The sequence below is a fragment of the Lemur catta genome, chromosome 1 (assembly GCF_020740605.2).
Source record: "Lemur catta isolate mLemCat1 chromosome 1, mLemCat1.pri, whole genome shotgun sequence".
Lineage (NCBI taxonomy): Eukaryota > Metazoa > Chordata > Mammalia > Primates > Lemuridae > Lemur > Lemur catta.
Genome location: NC_059128.1, coordinates 145,266,982 through 145,286,557, shown reverse-complemented (window position 1 = coordinate 145,286,557; position 19,576 = coordinate 145,266,982). Strand labels below are relative to the sequence as shown.

Sequence of the window (19,576 nt, the reverse complement as noted above, 5' to 3'; positions counted from 1 at the left end):
TATACCCTTGCTAAGGTATTAAACTTCTTAGGTCCTTCTCCTCAGCATTATATATGAGAGATGACAATCAAGCTTTTGTTGCCTATTAGTAAAAAGAAATCTAAAAATTACTGAAAATAAGTGATAATACTTTCTCAAGGAATTTCAAAGAAGCTCTTTCACTGGGGAAAGGACTGCTGGATATTAGAAATAATCAATCACAATGGCATGTGCTAAATCCTCACCTGGAGAACCCTTAAGGCATCTTTATTGTTTCAAAAACACACTAGTAAATAAAACTTAAAAAAAGAGAATTGAGAGTTGTATCTGGGTTCACAAATAAGGTTAACATCTCCAGGGCTGAGAGGGACTGAAACTCTGGTTCTGGAGGGCTCAGGATTGGGACAAAGGCAGCCCTTTTCAATTGGGATTCTGTGAGAGAATTAAGCCCCATGGGAAAGGATTTGAATAACTGTTTTCTTAATTCTTCCAAGGATAGTATGAAACTAGTACCAGGCTAGCTACATAGGAGATACATTAATTCATTATATATAGTGGATGCCTTAGGGCTGGAAGTATTCTATGTGGGGGAGTTAGATCTTGTGGTACAAGCTAAGGGCTAATGTGGGATTCCTAGTGCTGGTGAAAGGAGGTTGAGAAAAGCTGTTGCTAACTGCTGCCTAGAGCTCTCTGTGGCCCATTATGGGAAACTTGCTGTCCTTAGGGAGGCCTTATGACCAAGAACTGAATCAAACCTCACATTGGCTTAATGACTGAGTTTGTCATAACCCCTGTCTTGCCACAGGGTAGGAAACCCAAACTGGGGTTCTAGGAGTCAGATTGGTGGAAAGGAGGGATTGGCACAGGAGGAGGGAGAAAGATAATACTTTTCTCAAAATGAACCTGTAAATCGAAATTTGGAAACAAATGCTGAGAAGGCAGCCAGTAAAATAGGAATTAGGATATAAATTTATTACAGATGAAATTAAAATAAGAGAGCAGTCTGGAACAGATTTTTTTTAGAGACGGGGTCACACTCTGTTGCCTATGCTAGAGTACTGTAGCACAGTCATAGCTTACTGTAGCCTTGAACTTCTGGACTCAAGTGATCCGCCTGCCTTAGTCTCCCAAGTAGCTGAGACTACAGGTGTGCACTGCCATGCCCAGCTAAGTTTTCTTATTTCTCACTATATTGTCCAGGCTGGTCTCGAACTCCTGGACTCAAGCGATTCTCCTGCCTCAGCCTCCTAAAATGCTGAGATTACAGGTGTGAGCTACTGTCTTGGAAAAGACTTTAAAACAACTTTCTTCAGTAAGACAAATGAAGTAATAATTCTTTCAAAACAGCAGAAAATTATGGGGGAAAAAGAAGCTAAAACAAAACTAGAATAGGTAGATATGAAAAAGAACTAATTAGAAATCCTAGAAATCTTGCGTGAGTCTGCTTAAGAAAAAAAAAAAAATCCTGGAAATGAAAACAAAAATACTGATATAAACATGTAAATTACAATAAAACTCTTTCTGGTTCCAGTTAAAGGGAAAACTAGGGAATTGAAAAAGAATACTAAGTAATCCCACCAAAAGCACAGACCCAGAGATTAAGGAAAACATAGGCCAGACACAGTGGTTTATGCCTGTAATCCTAGCACTTTGGGAAGCTGAGCGGGGAGGATCGCTTGAGGCCAGGAGTTTGAGACCAGCATGAGCAAGGGCAAGACTTGTCTCTACAAAAGAAAAATTAGCCAGGTGTGGTGGCGCATACCTGTAGTCTCAACACTTGGGAGGCAGAGGCCGGAGGATTACTTGAGCCCAGGAGTTTGAGGTTGCAGCAAGCTATGATGAGCCACTACACTCCAGCCTGGGTGACAGAATGAGACCCTGTCTCAAAAAAATATGTCTATTATACATATAAAATACATGTAGAGTCATGGGCTGCGTATTGAAGTTTTGGTCAACAGTTAACTGCATACATAACAGTGGTCCCATAAAATTATAATGGAGCTGAAAAATTCCTATTGCTTTGTAATGTAGCACAATGCATTACTTATGTGTTTGTGGTGATGCTGGTATAAACAAACCTACTGCTTGCTGCTACTGGTATAAAAGGATACACTAATGTCCTAGGCCTTCACATTCCCTCACCACTCACTCATCCAGAGCAACTTCCAGTCCTCGAAGTGTCCTGTACAGGTATACCATTTTTTATCTTTTATACTGTATTTTTACTGTATCTTTTTTGTGTTTAGATATATTTAGATAAATATTTATCATTGTGTTACAATTGCCTACAATATTCAGTACAGTAACATGCTATATAGGTTTGTAGTGTAGGAGCAATAGGCCATACCATATAGCCTAGGTAGTAGTGTATCCAGATTTGTGTAAGTACACTCTGTGATGTTCACAGAACAATGAAATCATTTATTAGAATGTATCCCCATTGTTAAGTGATGCATGACCGTATACATAAATATTAATATATATATGTGTATGTATATATATGAGAGTAAGAGACATGGAGGATAGATTGAAAGCCTTCAACACACAACTGATAGGAGTTGCCAACAGTCTTCATGAATGTTCAGACACATATAACTTCAGTCAGTGTTAGTTCAAATGATGGCTTCAGTGGGGGACCGCACAGAAGAGGTGAGTTAAGTCCTTAGAAGATTTGGATTAGAAATTGAACAGAGTTTGAGAGAGATTGATTTGAGATAAAATCTTAGTGACAATATTTGAGACCCAGTGCTTGTGAGACTTCTACAGGCATAAGAAGCAAATAACAAGGATAACAGTGGGAACAAAGACTTCTTAGGCTTTGAGGTGACTATCAAGAGACAGTAATTTTGATACACTTTGCTTTTGCTGGGGCTGGGGCCATAGTGTAGATTTTGGTTTGACAGCACCTTTTGAAATGGTGGTCATTTTTCTATACTGGACATCAGCTTTTGTGGTTTTCTTTTAAAATTTCAAATATGCTCCTGTGTGACAGGGGCATGGTAGCTCACATCTGTTAATCCTAGCACTTTGCGAGGCTGAGGTGGGAGGATCCCTTGAGGCCAGGAGTTTAAGACCAAATACACTCCTATGAAATTTTGAATTGTTTACAAGTTTGGACAAGAGTGACTTTATTTCAAAAATTAACTTTGGAAGCCTAGGAAGAATGAATTTTTATAGGATTTTACTTAAAATTAACATCCATTCTAAGGATGATCTTTCTGAGTTCCAGGAGAGTAAGATTTTCAGCAAGAGTAGAAACTTGGATGGCATGATTCCCTAGAGCCAAACAGGCATTTAGCATATTTTATGTTAGGCAGGAATCAAATCTGCCGTGGCAGATACAGGCCAGAAGGGCAGTTTCTAGGGGTGGAGAAGCTGGGGACCAATCAGGGGAAGGGCTGCAGGAAAACACAGAACACCCGATAGTCATGTATATCAACCATCTGGCAACATCCCACACTTCCCATAAGCCCTCCCCTGGACCAGGCCAATAAAAGGAAACGCCCTGGGAGTCCTTAACATCTTTCTCCACTCATGGAGACTGACCCGTTCCTCTCTCTGGAATGTATTTTCACTTTGTATAGCTTTCTTCTTTTTTCTTTCTTTTCTGCAATGAAAGCTGTGGTGTGGAATTGCTTCCTGTCTGTGTTCACTCCATCACACCAGCCCCTCTTGCAATTCTTCCAAACAAGGAGCCAAAGAACCAGGACCACATTTCTCTTTCAAAAACCCAACCCTGACATTTTAGTATACTGCTAAATTTAGAATTTAATATAAAGTCAATTCTTGAATCCTATCCAAGAAGTACCAGTTATTAATATAAGACAAAAGACTGAAAAGTATTTTTCCTATCCACAGTTATTAATGGTCTCTAAACTAGGACCAGAAAAAAAGTTAGTGAAGGCTCTAGTTAGTATCCATAACTCTACAGTACTGAGATGAAAGTGTGTGTTCTTAAGCTTTTGCAGACATTTTCAGATATTAGTTCTTTGTTATATATTACACAATATATATTATTTGTTTGTTTTTTGAAATGGAGTCTCGCTATGTTGCCCAGGCTCATCTTGAAACCTGGGCTCAAGTAATCCTCCTGTCTCAGCCTCTTCACATAGTATATTATGTAACTCTATATTACATAATGTATTAACTGCTAAGTTAATGTTGCAAAGATTCACTTTTACAAGTTTTTATTTTGAAATAATTATAGATTCATAGGAAGTTCTAAAAATTTTTGAGGAAGAGGTGTACCCTGTATACCCTCACCCATTTCCCCCGGTAGTAACATCTTGTATAATTATAGTACACTATCCAAACGAGGAAATTGACATTGGTAAACTGTGACATCCACAGAGCTTGTACACACTGTAGCAGTTTTACATGCAGTCATCCTGTTTGTATGTGTGTGTGTAGTTCTAAGCAGTTTTGTCACGTGTGGATTTATGTAACTTCTCCCATCAAAAAATTTATTTTAATTATAATTTCTTATACATCTAATTCATGATTATGTTAGTATTTTGGTCTTTAGTATACAGTTTCTGAAAGAAAACTAAAGCACAGAAGAGAATACATACCAAAAGGACTAGTGTAATAGAATTTATCTGTAAAACTTATAAATTTCTGTTTCAAAAGTTATTTCTGTATATATTTTGGAGAAAAATAATGTGTATAAGTACAAATAAATGATTATTTAAAGCTTTTTGTGTTTTATCATCGCTATACATTTTCATGCGATCTTTTTGAATATATAAAAATGAATGGCTCAATATTTATGATGCTATACTAAGGCTTTATGTTTTTTACCATGTATTTTTTTAACCCACTTTACTGAGGTGTGATTGACATGTAAAAAGCTGTACATATTTAAAGTATACAACTTCATGAGTTTGAGGAGAAGTATGTATCTGTGAAACCATCACCACCATCAAGGACCTGGGCATATCTGTTTCCTCCCATGCCCATTATTATTATTTTTTTCATCATTGTTATTATTGGTAAGAACACTTAGCATAAGGTCTACCCTCCTAGAAAATTTTAAGTATACAATACAGTATTGTTAGTTGTAGGCATTATGCTATATAGACGGTCTCTGGAATTTATTTATCTTGCATATCTGAAACTTTTACCCTCATATATTTTTTTTTATTGGTATGAATTTTTATGCCAAATTGCCAGACATGCTGTGTGCCATGGTTTCTGTTGCATATATCATTTGTATGCCAGTAAACAAGTTGTTTATAAGTTGGGCTTTGAAATCCCAAAGTTATCAACTCACTTCCATTCCTGACCTTTCTCTGCAGCTTATTATTTCTGTGGGTGGGATGGTGGTGGTGGTGGTGATGGTCATTATAGTGTTATGCATGCTGTGTGGTAAAAACACTTTACAACATGCCATTATGATTTGTTTTTCATCATTTGTTTTATTTTCATACCTCTGCTTATTACAATGAATGAGACAGCTACTAGCCGGGATGATAGCAGAGCCTGCTTTTCTCTCTGAGTATACTATCTTTGCTTTGGATTCCTCCATACAGCCTAAAACACAGAGTGACAGTGTGGTGAGTCCTTCCACCGCTTTTTGCATTCCCTTTGTGGGGAAGCAAAGTAATTTGACAATTGTAGAAGCAAATCTCGTGTTGCTCATCACTTACCATCTCTCAAAGCGTCTTCGGTGTCTTGTTGCTAACCTTGCTCTAAAATATCAGAGAGTAAATTGCTGAAATCTGATGGCTGGTGTGCTTCCTGGTGGCTTTTTAACAGCAACAAAATAACACTATTTTCACTAATGTGTACAGTGAAGGCAACCTTCACTTAGTCTAAACTCTTAAGTTTTCTCAGTAGGGAATGTTTGCTTGTTAACTAAAAAACGATATGCAATGCTAGAAATCTCTGTTCTACTGTTAGGAAGAGGCCAAGAATATTTTGAGATGTGCCTCACATTTTCTGGGGGAAAATTTATTGTTATGTAAATCCATACTTAAGCAACATTGAATAGGTAGGTGGATTCTACTGTAGCAAATAATAACATCTTATTTTGTAATTATCAGTTTTTTGTGTTAAACATCTGAAAAGAAATAATTGTCTCATTTGTTTTCAACTGATTGAATTCACAGTTTTGAATCTTATATGTAATTTCATTTGGGGAAAGTAGATATTTTTCTATTTAAAGTATCTGGTAAGTTCATAATTTAGCAAGTTAAAATTTAGAGATGTTTGCCCAGGAAGGCTAGCTTTTGATGTTAGATTGGACACTGACTGAACTGGGATTGAGGTTTTTCTAAATAATAAGAATTGATTTAACCTATTAGGTAGCTGGTGTTGAAAGAATATTTCTTAAACCATGTAGCCAGTAAAGACTTGGTATGTATATGGCCAGTAGCAATCTTTTTTCTTTTCACCCCACCTGTAGCAATCTTAAATTACATTCTAAACTTGGTTTTAGGAAAGTAAGCAACTAGGGTGAAAATGAGATTTCTAGTGATGCCTTAGCTTTATGCTTCATGTAGTAGTAATAGAAAATGTTTTTTTAAAAAAGAAAAACTTCTCCTAGGCCCACTTCTGTAAGTACATAAAAGTCATTTGTATTGAGTACCTATTTTGTTGTAGAAAATGCTATTACCATAAAAGCTGAGGTTTTAGAACTATTTAAAAATAATTTAAGAAGAGTAAAAAGTGTTCTTTAAATTTTGATTTTTTTTGTGATAAAAGCTATTTCTCCTCATCGAACAAAGGGAAACCCATATCAGAATAAAAAATTAGTGAGTGTTTCATTCCATTATGAGTTCACCAGGTGTTGACTTTTCCTTAATTCAGTTTTTTAAAAAATGCATCTCTTTACCCCAATTCTAAAAATTGCCTTTTCCTTAGTGCTCAGCAGGCAATAAAATTGTAGTTGAAAGATTGAAAAAAATGCAATTAAAGACAAATCTGGTAGGGAACTTGTGTGTGCTTTTAAGTTAAATATACTTTAAAAGGGTTTTCCTGTTTGTCTAAGAATTTCCTTCAATAGAAAATATTGGTGATGTTTGAGTATTAACATGTATTGAGCTAGTTCTTTAGGCTTGTCTCTGAGAGAAGGCCTTCAGAGGCTTATTCTGAGGGAAGTGACTGCACAAGGACTTTTGAAATGTTTGAAATGGCAGAGAACAGGAAGGTAAAAGTTAATTCATATAGGCAAAATGTTAGATTCTGGGGATCAAGATGAAAATGCAGGGTCCTGTCCTCTGAGAGTTTATCGTTTAATATACAGACAATGATGTCAACATACACTTACAGTACAAATGAATTAAGGTTTCGTAGAAGAAAATGCAGGCCTAGGGAATGTGCTAGCCCCCCAGGCAAGTCATATTTGAAAGTTGAAAGATGAACAAGAGTTTGATTGGCAGAAATGGAGAAGGCATTACAGATTGTGACAAAATCTCTAATTTTGCATCTAGAGATTCCTAATTTAAATTTACAGGGTAGATTGGGACAATACTTTCCTTAGTTGTCCAGCATTTATTTAGATACATGATGTAATACATAAACTGAAATATATATGTGGGGAGGGGAAGTTTTTAAATGTTGTTCTGTGTGTATTTCATAGGGTAATATTTCAAACACTGTAGAGTAGCTTTTTTGTATGGACTGCAGTCATGTGTCGAGTCATTTACTTATTAACAGAATATGGACTTTCTTGCCACTCTTCCTCTTTACCTAAATATTTTATGGAACTATTTTCTTTCTCCATAATTTAATTGTCTATTACTTTTCAATATACTGACTGGCCAAGAGAAGTGTTGATTTCTGTAAAGTATATTTTGTATTTTATAGTGTGAAGTGTAGTATATTTATGGAGCTAGAAAGCATTCATTGTGATGTTACACAGATATATGCCATGTGTATAATTTGAAATGGCAGAGAACAGGAAGGTAAAAGTTAATTCCTGTGTTCTTGCAATCTTTCTTCCCTATATAACTTTAAGGAAATAGACTGATAAAATTTGATAACTTTATTTTAGAGGGAAGAAAAGGCACTTAAATTTTATTTATTTATTTATTTATCGATTGATTGTAGAGTGGAGTCTCGCTCTTGCTCAGGCTGCTCTTGAACTCCTGACCTAAAACGATCCTCCAACCTTGGCCTTCCAGAGTGCTAGGATTACAGATGTGAGCCATTGTATGCAGCCAAAATTTATTTTTATTAGAGAAAAGTTCAAACATATTACCAAAGTGGAAATAGTTGTAGTAGTGGTATAAGAATCCCCTCCCCACCAATATCCATTACCCAATATCCATGATTAATAACTCATGGTTGTCTTGTTTTATTACCACCCTTCCCCCACATTTCCCTAACCACACCACTACTCTCCTCCCTATACACACAGCTCCTCCTGCCCTCCCCCATTAGGTATTTGAAGCAATTTCAGAAATCCTATTCCATCTGTAAACATTTTGGTATATGTCTCTAAAAGATAAAGACTAAAAATGTATAACCACAGTACAATTATCACACCTAAAAATTAGTAATCTCTTACTGTCAAATACCTAATCAGTGTTCAGAAATTTGAGAACACATTTGCAAAGCTGAGCTCCTCCACTTTATTTAAGAATTAGTGGCTCAAGCCGGGTGCAGCGCGGTGGCTCACGCCTATAATCCTAGCACTCTGGGAGGCCGAGGCGGGAGGATCGCTCAAAGTCAGGAGTTCGAGACCACCCTAAGCAAGAGCGAGACCCTGTCTCTACTAAAAATAGAAAGAAATTAGCTGGACAACTAAAAATATATAGAAAAAAATTAGCTGGGCCTGGTGGCGCATGCCTATAGTCCCAGCTACTCGGGAGGCTGAGGCAGAAGGATTGCTTGAACCCAGGAGTTTGAGGCTGCTGTGAGCTAGGCTGGTGCCACGGCACTCTAGCCAGGGTGACTGAGCGGGACTCTGCCTCAAAAAAACAAAAATAAATAAATAATTAAAATAAAAATACAAATAAAAATAAATTAGTGGCTCAGCCGAGGGCGGTGGCTCACAGCTGTGATCCTAGCACTCTAGGAGGCTGAGGCAGGTGGATCACTTGGGGTCAGGAGATTGAGACCAGTCTGAGCAGGAGCAATGCCCATCTCTACTAAAAATAGAAAAAAATAGCTGGCCGTGGTGGCGTGTGCCTGTAGTCCCAGCTACTTGGGAGGATGAGGCAGGAGGATCACTTGAGTCCAGGAATTTGAGTCTACAAGTGAGCTATGATGGTGCCACTGCACTCTAGCCAGGGTGATAGGGTGAAACTCTGTCTCAAAACAAAACAAAACAAAACAAAACAAAACAAAAAACAGAGTTAGTGGAGCATGCTGGTGGTGATCGAAGCACTTTGGGAGGCCAAGGTGGAAGGATCACTTCAGGCCAGGAGTTTGAGACCAGTCTGAGCAATATAGTGAGACCCTGTCTCTACAAAAAAAAGAAAAAATTAGCCAGTTGTGGTGATGGGTCCCTGTAGTCCCAGCTACTCAGGAGGCTGAGGTAAGAGGAGTGCTGGAGCCCAGGAGTTTGAGGTTGCAGTGAGCTATGATCACACTACTGTACTGTAGCCAGGGCAACAGAGCAAAACTCTGTCTCAAAAAAAAAGAGTTAGGTCAGATATTTGACCTTTTCTTGGTCAGCTCTATAGAGGTAGGGAGAAATGCATTATTTAACTACCAAGTTACTAAAACATAGTGGCTAGTATTTGGTAGAATGCTTTTGTTTAAAACATGGAGGTTATTTTATCATGAGCTATTTCTATAGCTCTAATTTTAGTTAGACATTTAGTATATCATAAATACAATATAGAATTCTAAATCTCAAAGAGTCTCATTCATTATCATGAAATCTATGCCAGTATGATGTAATCAGTAGAATGTTGCTTAACTTGGAGCTTTTGCCCTACCAACAGAACAAAACAAAAATCTTTCCCATGTGGAAGAAGAGATTTTTAATTATAAGTTTTTCTGAAAATTATCACAATTTCATTTAGATTGCTGGCTTCAAACGAATGAGGCATTTCCATTTCTTGTTATCAAGATAGTTTTCAGAGCTTAGCCCAAATAATTTTAATTTGAATATTATTTTATTGTGGGCAAAAATTGACATTATTTATTTTTCTGGATAGTTTTCTATTTGAATAAGATTTGCTAATTGAATCCCTGATGTTGATTTTTATCGTGGGAGAAAAAATCTAGGAACATAACGGGAAGAGGTATGTGATTAGCTTGAAATAGATTGTGCTACATACTAATATCTGCTATTTAGTTCTATATATTACCACAAAATGAATTTTCTAAAATACTTACCATACTACAGCAGTTTTGCCTTGCATGAAAACATTCTAATAAATGAACAATTACTAATTGTGTTTAATAGATAAATATATGTAATAGGTCTTAGTACTTAGAGTTTGTTCTTAATAGTTTTAAAGTTTTAGTTTTTTGTTCCTTTTCTTTACGATATATTTTTCTTTTTCATAGAATGCATCTACCCAGGCTACAAAATCTCCCGATAGTGTTAATGGAAGTGAACCAGCTACTCCTCAGGTCTGTTACTAATATTTTAAAAATTAAGTCATTTCAGATTGTTGGTTAGTCTATATTATTAGCATTTGACTTTACATTGAAACAATGATGGCTAAACATTTGATACAACATGTATGATAAATACAGGTTTGTTCATGGTTTCTTGGAAAAAATTTTAAATGAAAGCAAAATTTTATTTTCATTTAATACATTTATCCAGTGAAGTGAAAATATTTTGAAAAAATGAAATCTGACTTTATAGTTATAAAAGATTATACAGGTAGCCATATTGAGAAACATGTTTGAGTTATGTAATCTTGGAAGGGTAATATGAGGGAATGGGATTTCTTTTAAAGTTTGCTCTAATGCAGAATATTCTGCTACTAGAGAATTCAGAATTTTTTTTTTTTTTGAGACAGGTTCTTGCTCTGTAGCCTGGGCTAGAGTACAGTGATGTGATCGTAGCTCACTACAACCTCAAACTCCTGGGCTCAAGCGATCCTCCTGATTCTGCCTCCTGAGTAGCTGGGACTAAAGGTGTGCACCCCCACACCCAGCTAATTTTTCTATTTTTTGTAGAAACGGTATCTCACTCTTGCTCAGCCTGGTCTCAAACTCCTGTTCTCAAGTGATCCTCCTGCATCGGCCTCCCAAAGTATTAGGATTAAAGGTGTGAGCCACTGGGCCTGGCCAGAAATATCTTTTTTTTTTTTTTTGAGACAGAGTCTTGCTCTGTTGCCCCGGCTAGAGTGCCGTGGCATCAGCCTAGCTCACAGCAGCCTCAAATTCCTGGGCTCAAGCGATCCTACTGCCTCAGCCTCCTGAGTAGCTGGGACTACAGGCATGTGCCACCATGCCCGGCTCATTTTTTCTATATATATTTTTAGCTGTCCAGATCATTTCTTTCTATTTTTAGTAGAGACGAGGTCTAGCTCTTGCTCAGGCTGGTCTCGAACTCCTGAGCTCAAACGATCCTCCTGCCTTGGCCTCCCAAGTGCTAGGATTATAGGCGTGAGCCACCGCACCTGGCCTCAGAAATATCTTTGATTTAAAAAAGTTATTTGGAGGCTGGAGCTTGAGTGACATTCTTTTGAACACTTCCAAAAAAGAAAGAACAAAATCATAATGATATCAGTGTCTGAGAGGAACATCTCTTTGCTTTGCTTTTTGTAATGACTCTTATCATAATCATAGCAGTTCTCAGTAGTTTCCATTGTAGAACAGTAATGTTTCTAATTGTGTGAACCCAGGGCATGAATTTAGACAATTTGATTTGTAAGCTAAATGATTTGCAAACTAAATTACATAACATCCTGAAACATTGTCTAGCAAATGTATAAATTATAGCTTCTCAAACTCCGTGGATGAGTCACCTGCGAGCTTAGATCCTCATCTCTTTCAGTGGGGCCAGTTAGATTCTAGGGACAACCAGAGCCCCTGGGCTTGTTCTTTGGCCTTAGTAAATCCTATGACCTCTACAAATACATCATTTTCTATAAGTGCCTTGAGGTAGGGGTAAAATATTGAGAGGCACCAATCTAAACAGTACCATACTGCTGCAGTCCCCAACCCCTGGGCTGAGGACTGGTACTGGTCTGTGGCCTGTTAGGAACCAGGCTGCACAGCAGGAGGTGAGCAGTGGGCAAGCAAGCAAACGAAGCTTCTTTCCGTATTTACAGCTGCTCCCCATTGCTTGTATCACCACCTGAGCTCTGCCTCCTGTCAAATCAGTGGCAGTATTAGGTTCTGCATTATATAATGCAGAGTTATATAATTATGTCATTATATATTACAATGTAATAATAATAGAAATAAAGTGCACAATAAATGTAATGCCCCCAAATCATCCCCAAACCATCCCCACCCCCCCAATTCATGGAAACATTGTCTTCCTTGAAACTTGTCCCTGGTGCCAAAAAGGTTAGGGACTGTTGCTATACTGAATGTATTCAGTGATCTTTAAAGAGAATTATTGAAGAATATTATTTAAAATGCTTATTTTCTTCTCTTGTAGGATAGTATAAAAGTCTAAATATAGTTATGAATACAGAAACTAGAATGAATGATAATCAGCTTTATAACAAATTCAGGAGAGTTTTAATTAAGGTGAAGAATGAATGTGGGTGATATTCAGGAAGTAAGCTCACTAAGGCTTAAAAACAATTACAAATATTTTCTTAAAAAATAATAATGAGTAGCATTTAATGAGTGTTTACTGTGTGTTAGGCATTATGTTAAGTATTTTACATATATGATCTCAATTATTTTTATAACCAGGAGATACCTTTACTTAGAGTTTACTTTTATTTTAAACAACTTTCTGACAAGTTGTTTGTTGAGTTTAGCAAATTAGGAACCATGTATATACATGAAGTGGGTAGAATGCTTGCTGTGGTTGAGCATATTGATAGCAGCAGGAAATCATAGTTGATACCAAGGTAGAAGACATGGCAAAAAGCAAGCCCTAGACTTCATAAAACATAGCAGCTTGTGGACCCTCTTATTACTGGGGCAAAATACCCATACAGATGGAACATCCCTAATTTGAAAATCTGAAATTCTCCAAACTCTGAAACTTTTTGAGTGCTGACATGATGCCACAAGTAGAAAATTCCACATCTGACCTTATGTGATGTGTCTCAGTGCAAATGTACAGTTCATTCAGCATGTACAATGTACAGTTTAATTAGCATCCCCAAGGGAAAAAAGACTCTCCCAGGTCCCTTTGACTGCAGTATTACCTTTTTCATTAACACCCAGATTCCCCCACATAAGCATACCCACAAAGGGTAATAAAATTATAAAATTGAGTGTGTGCAGGCTGGCTGTGTCAATGGTAAGTTCCCCATGATGTCCCACATGGGGCTAAGACCTATGTGCATTACTCACTGTTTTTTTGCTTATTCTCTGCTCTGCGGTGTAATAATGTTGAAAATGTCGAAAGAGCCTGCAGGCACTCCTATGGGTAACAGTGATAAGAAAACAAGGAAGCATTTATGTTTTTCTATAGCACAGAAAATCAAACTGTTGGAGAAACTGGAAAAGCAGTGTCAGTATGAAACATCTTACTGAAGAGTATGGTGTTGGAGTGACCATCATGTATGACCTGAATAAACAGAAAGATAAACTGTTGAAGTTCTGTACTGAAAATGATAAACAGAAGTTAATTAGAATTGGAAAACACCACATAAATCTAAAAATGAGGATCTCAATCATGTATTGAAATTTGGATCTGTCAGTGTTGCAGTGAACACAGGCCACTTAAATATGGCATGAAATAAGCAAAGATCTGTCACAGTGAACTGAAAATTGAAGGGAACTGTGAATGTTCAACAGGCTGGTTGCAGAAATTCAAGAAAGACATGGCATTAAATTTTTAAAGATTTGTAGTGATAAAACATCTGCTGATCATGAAACAGTGGAGTTCATTGGCAAGTTTGCCAAGGTCATTGCTAGTCTGTAATGCTAATGAAACATCATTTTGGTGGCCTTATTGCTCTAGAGAAACACTGATTGAGGCTGATGAGACAGCCCCTCCAGGAATTTAGGATGCCAAGGACAGAATAACTATGCTGGAATGTGCTAATGCAGTAGTTACACATAAGTGAAAATTTGCTGTGATAGGCAAAAGCTTGCATTCTCACAGTTTTCAAGGAGTGAATTTCTTACCAATCCATTAGTATGCTAACAAAATGCATAAATCACCAGAGACATCTTTTCTGATTGGTTTCACAAACATTTTGTACCATTGGTTCATGCTTAATGCAGGGAAGCTGGACTGGATGACAACTGCAAGATTTTGTTATGCCTTGACAACTGTTCTGCTGTACCCCAGCTGAAATTCTCCTGAAAAATAATGTTTGTGCCGTGTATTTTCCTCCAAATGTGACTCCCTTAATTCAGCCATGCGACCCAAGGTATCCTTAGATCAATGTAGAGTAAATATAAAAACTTTCTTGAATACCATGCTAGTAGCAGTGAACAGAGGTGTAGGTGAAGAAGGCTTTCAAAGGGAATTTAGCATGAAGGATGCTGTTGTCAATATTTGGAACACAGTGACTAAAGACACAGTTGTGCATGTCTGGCACAACCTCTGACATGAGATTGTGTTTAGTGATGATAATGAACGAAGTAGTGACCAATGATTCCACATGTCAAGTGAGAAAAAAATGATGTCTGACCTTAACATTTGTTTAAAAAAAAAATACCTTCAGAGTCCCTCAGTAGGCTGGAAGAAGTAGATATTGAAGAAGTTTTTAACATCGATAATGAGGCTCCAGTTTTTCATTCACTGACCGACACTGAAGTAGCTGAAATGGTTCTGAATCAAGGTCATCATGATAATAGTGACAATGAAGATGACGTTGTTGTCACTGCAGAAAAAGTGCCTTTGGACGACATGGTGAAAATGTGTGATAGGCTTATTGAAGGACTAGATCAGTGTGCATTCATCATAGAACAAGAATTATGTCAGTTTATAAAATCGAGAGACTTCTAAGATAAAAACCATTGTTAGTGAGGCAGATGATTCTGGAGAAAACATTTAAAAAAGTCATTTAGCAGAATGCCTTCTCATCCCTAGAGAACCCATTTTCTGATCCCTTAGCTGCTTTTGATGCTTCTTCTCACCTACAAAAAGAAAATACAGTATACAATAACCTTTTAATCAAAACACAGCATTGTAGGTGGAGACTAAAACTTAGCATTGTTTGTTGTTGTTATTTAATAGCTGATACAGATATTCTGCTGATGCTACCGTGTTGTTTAGTTACCCTGAATACATTAGTTTTTCACTGTATTAATGGTATGCCATATCCTTTACTATTAAGTACTTATGTGTGAATTAGTGTAAGAAAATGATTGCTTATTGGTAGCATATTAGTTCAGAGTCAAACCAGAGATTGTCCACATGGGTAGCTGACATAGAGACACCTTTGCTTTCTGATGGTTCAGTGTATATAAACTTTGTTTCATGCACAAAATTATTACAAATATTATATAAAATTACCTTTAGGCTATCTGTATGAGCTGTATATGAAACACAAATGAATTTTGTGTTTATACTTAGGTCCCATCTCCAAGATATTATGTATGTGCAAATATTCCAAAATCTGAAAAAAAATCTGGAACCTGAAACATTTACGGTTCTAAGCTTTTCAGATAAGGGATATTTAACTTGTATAAATCAATTGATTTGGCACACAATATAGTAATTGCGGCAGTAGTGTCATTAGAAAAGTATTATTCATTGTCTTTTTTTTCTTTGTACCCCCAAGCTCCTATTATCTTTAAGAAGGCAAAAAGTGTATATGTATTTCAGAAAAATTAATGTTAAAAACAGTTAACTTTTAAAGTGTTGTTTACTGCAGTTCATAAAATTCAGCTGATCAAAATGATTCATTCATTTATTCATCTCCAAAGGAATGCTTTATTCCAAACAGACTTATAAAACCTCAGATATTTGAAAATAACTTGTATATGCACCTTATAATAGAGAAAAATACATTTTGCAAAACAGTTGATGTATTTGAGCATTCCTCTTTATCTGGTAATCTGTAAAATAATTTAATTGGATCATAGATTTAGTATTTAGGGGTTTAGGAGGAATCTAGGATTTCATAACACCCTTTTATTGTATAGATGAGAAATCAGGCATGAAATCTTAAATTATTTGGCCAAGTAGAAGTGACTAGTTATTGACAGTATTATGGAATTATCACAGGTAGACACAAAACACCACTCTATCCAGCTATAATTTTTTTGCCATATATTGCCTGCTTTGAGTTTATATGCTATTAAAATAAAATGAGAACTGAATTTTATTAAATAGAGTAAAATATAGGGATTTAAATGGTCTCTCATATGCTATTATATTTTTAATTATGGGGAAAATTCTTGTTTTGAATAATGTATGAGTTTTTTAATATAAGAAAGTATAGGAGTATTACAGTTGAATTTTTTGTTGCTATTTTCTGAATACTCCTTTTCTTTCTTTCTTCCTTTCCTTTTCGTTTTCCCTTTCCCTTTTCCTTCTCCTTTTTCCTTTCCTTTCCTTTTTTTCTTTTCTTTTCTTCCTTTTCCTTCCTTCCTTCCTTTTTTGTTTTTATTTTTGAGATAGGATCTCGCTCTGTCGCCTAGGTTGGAGTGCAGTGACCTCATTATAGCTCACTGCAACCTCCAACTCCTGGGCTCAAGTGACTCTCTTGCCTCAGCTTCCTGAGTAGCTGGGACTACAGGTGTGCTCCACCACACTGAGCTAATTTTTCTATTTTTTGTAGAGACCGAGTCTCACTCTTGCTCAGGCTGGTCTTGAACTCCTGGCCTCAAGTGATCCTTCTGCCTCTGCCTCCCAAAATGCTAGGATTATAAGCATTAACCACCATGCCCGGCCTCCTTTTTCTTTTGTTTTAAACAGTTTATTATGAAAAAATTTAAAAGTTACAGAAAAGTTAAAGAACTTTACAGTAGACATCTGTATACACACACCATCTATATTCTACCATTGATACTTTACTGTACTTCTTTATTAGAAATCTGTCCATCTAACCTTTCCTCTATCCATCCCTCTATCTGTCCCTCAATCCACCTTACTTTTCTGATGCATTTCTTTATAATGAAGGGGTAGGGGCTTGTGAGGAAGAGGGGTGTTCAGTTGCCTCAGTTTTTTGGTTGACACAGTCTCACTTTGTTGCTGTGGGTAGAGTGCAGTGGTGTCATTGTAGCTCACTGCAACCTCCAACTCCTGGGCTCTAAGCGGTCCTTCTGTCTCAGCCTCCCAGGTAGCTGGGGCTGCAGGTGTGGCTGCAACTCCGAGCTGGGTTTTTTTTTTCTTTCTTTTTGGTAGAGATGGGGGTCTCACTCTTACTCAGGCTAGTCTCAAACTCCTGAGCTCAAGCAATTCTCCTGCCTCTGCCTCCCAGAGTGCTAGGATTACAGGTGTGAGCCACCATGCCCAGTCTTTTTGATGCATTTCAAAGTGACTTGCACGCAACAGTGTACTTCCCCCTAATGTTTCAGCCTATATATCATTAACTGGAGGTCAGTATTTTATATTTTCTTTCTTGAGGTAAAATTTATATGCAATGAAACATACAAACCTTAAGTGTGCACTGACTGTGTTTTGACAAATGTATGTGCCAAACACATAAAGCAAACTCATGCAGAGATTATAGAATATTATCAGTATAGAATATTATCAGTACCCCAGGAAGTTCCTTCATGGTCCTCCGTCCCAAAGGCAACCACTGTTAATTTTTTCTGTCTTATCACAGATTAGTTTTGCTTATTGTAGAACTTTATATAAGTGACATCATAGAGCATGTACTCTTTTGTGGAGGATTTCTGTCATTCGGCATCATGTTTTTGAAATTTCATTCATGTTGTTGTAATTATCAGTAGTTTGTTCCTTTTTATTGCTTAGTAGTATTCCTTTGAATGACTGTTCTGCAGTTTGTTTACAACACTATTCACTTATTCATGGACACCTTGGCTGTTTTTGGCTATTATGAATCAAACTACCAGTTAAGCTGGACATGGTGGTGCACGCCTGTAGTCCCAGCTACTCAGGAGGCTGAGGCAGGAGGATCGCTTGAACACAGGAATTTGAGGCTACAGTGAGCTATGACTGTGCCACTGCACTCTAGCCTGGTTGACAGAGTGAGACCTCATCTCTAAAAAACAAAGCAAACCAAACCAAACTATTAGGTACGTTATTTTAGAAGTCGTCTTGTGGATGTAAGTTTTCATTTTTTCCCTTTTCAAGTGCTGTTGATATGTACTAATACTTTTTCATGATTTCTAGAATAACATGTGTTGTATATATACGATAATGTGTTTTGATACATATTTTGACCAAGTGTTGAGTCTTTCAATATCTCCCATTAGATCATTATTAACATATTGCCAGGTTAAGGTTCAACTGAACAAATGTGTACTAAGTATATAGTTTGTGGAAAGCACTGTTGCAAGGCTACAGAGATAAAGAGAATATGGATCCTGTTCTAAAAGAACATGAAGTCTAGTGAGTCAGAACATGAACTAAGGTGAGTCAGAGGGTGCATGTGTAGCAGATGTGATGATAGGACGACTTATTTAGTGCTTACACATAAAAGCACTATTCTAGGTATTTTAAATGTTTTCACTCATTTAATCCTCACAACAATCCTACTAGGGTAGTACAGTTTCTATTCCCAGTTTACAGATAAGGAAATTGAAACACAGAGGTCTTAAAGTTAGTTAAGTGGTAAAGCTGGGATTCAAATCAGGGAGTTTTGTCAGAGTGTGTTCTTAACCACTGTGCTTTATTATCTCTGTAATTATTCTAGGGTATAAAAAATTAAATTAGCTGTCACGCCAACATGTAAATAACTAATGGTGAGTCAGAATGCACTCAGTGCTATAGTAGTGGTCCTGGTAAAGTACTTAAGTCATAAAGAATGGTCATATCTGATGGAGGAGATCTCAAATTTCCTGAAAGAGCTGAAATTGGAGCTGAGTTATGAAAGATATCTGGATTTCCATATGCAGGGAAAATATGGGCCTAGGTACAGAGACGCACCACAATGCATTTGCTCAGGGAACTGGAAGTTGCCTGTTATGACTCAAGTTTTAGAGGGATAGATTTATAGGGAAATGAATCTTGGGAAGTAGAAACTTTGAATATAAGCTAAGGCTTTTGAACTTTATATTAAGTGGGAGTCCATGTGATATTTTTAAGAATTGGAATAAGACAACCTGAGTTATGTTTGAGGAAGACAGTCCTGGTGACAGTGTGGTGGGGCAGATTGATCGGTAAGACATTTGAGGCAAGGCAAGGGCACAGAAGGCTGCTGTGGATATCTATCTGGTAAAGATCAGAATCAGAGCAGTGTTGGGGAAATAAAAAGCAGGGGTTGAAAACAAGGTAGAATGGAGACACAGGAAGAAGTTAAAAATAACTTTGTGTTCATTTATTTTTATTTATACATTTCCCCTTCTCTAACCTCCCATCAGTTTTTAACAAAATGAATTCTAAATCAATCAGAGAATGTGTTTGGTACCAGAAACTTGACAATAGTGGGCACCAATGGGAGTTTAGTTGTTTTGC

At 36.9% G+C, this 19,576-nt stretch overlaps 1 protein-coding gene across 4 annotated transcripts in view; it reads left to right on the top strand.

The window, feature by feature from the left end:
• GOLGA4 (golgin A4) overlaps positions 1 to 19,576 on the top strand; it is a 118,738-nt gene that overhangs the window by 16,661 nt on the left and 82,501 nt on the right. For 3 of the 4 annotated variants that reach the window (XM_045536762.1, XM_045536783.1, XM_045536773.1), the window contains exons 3-4: positions 5,436 to 5,534; positions 10,447 to 10,512. In XM_045536762.1, the coding sequence (XP_045392718.1) occupies positions 5,436 to 5,534; positions 10,447 to 10,512 (165 nt within the window). The remainder of the gene's footprint in view (positions 1 to 5,435; positions 5,535 to 10,446; positions 10,513 to 19,576) is intronic. The other variant, XM_045536790.1, reaches the window with a different exon arrangement.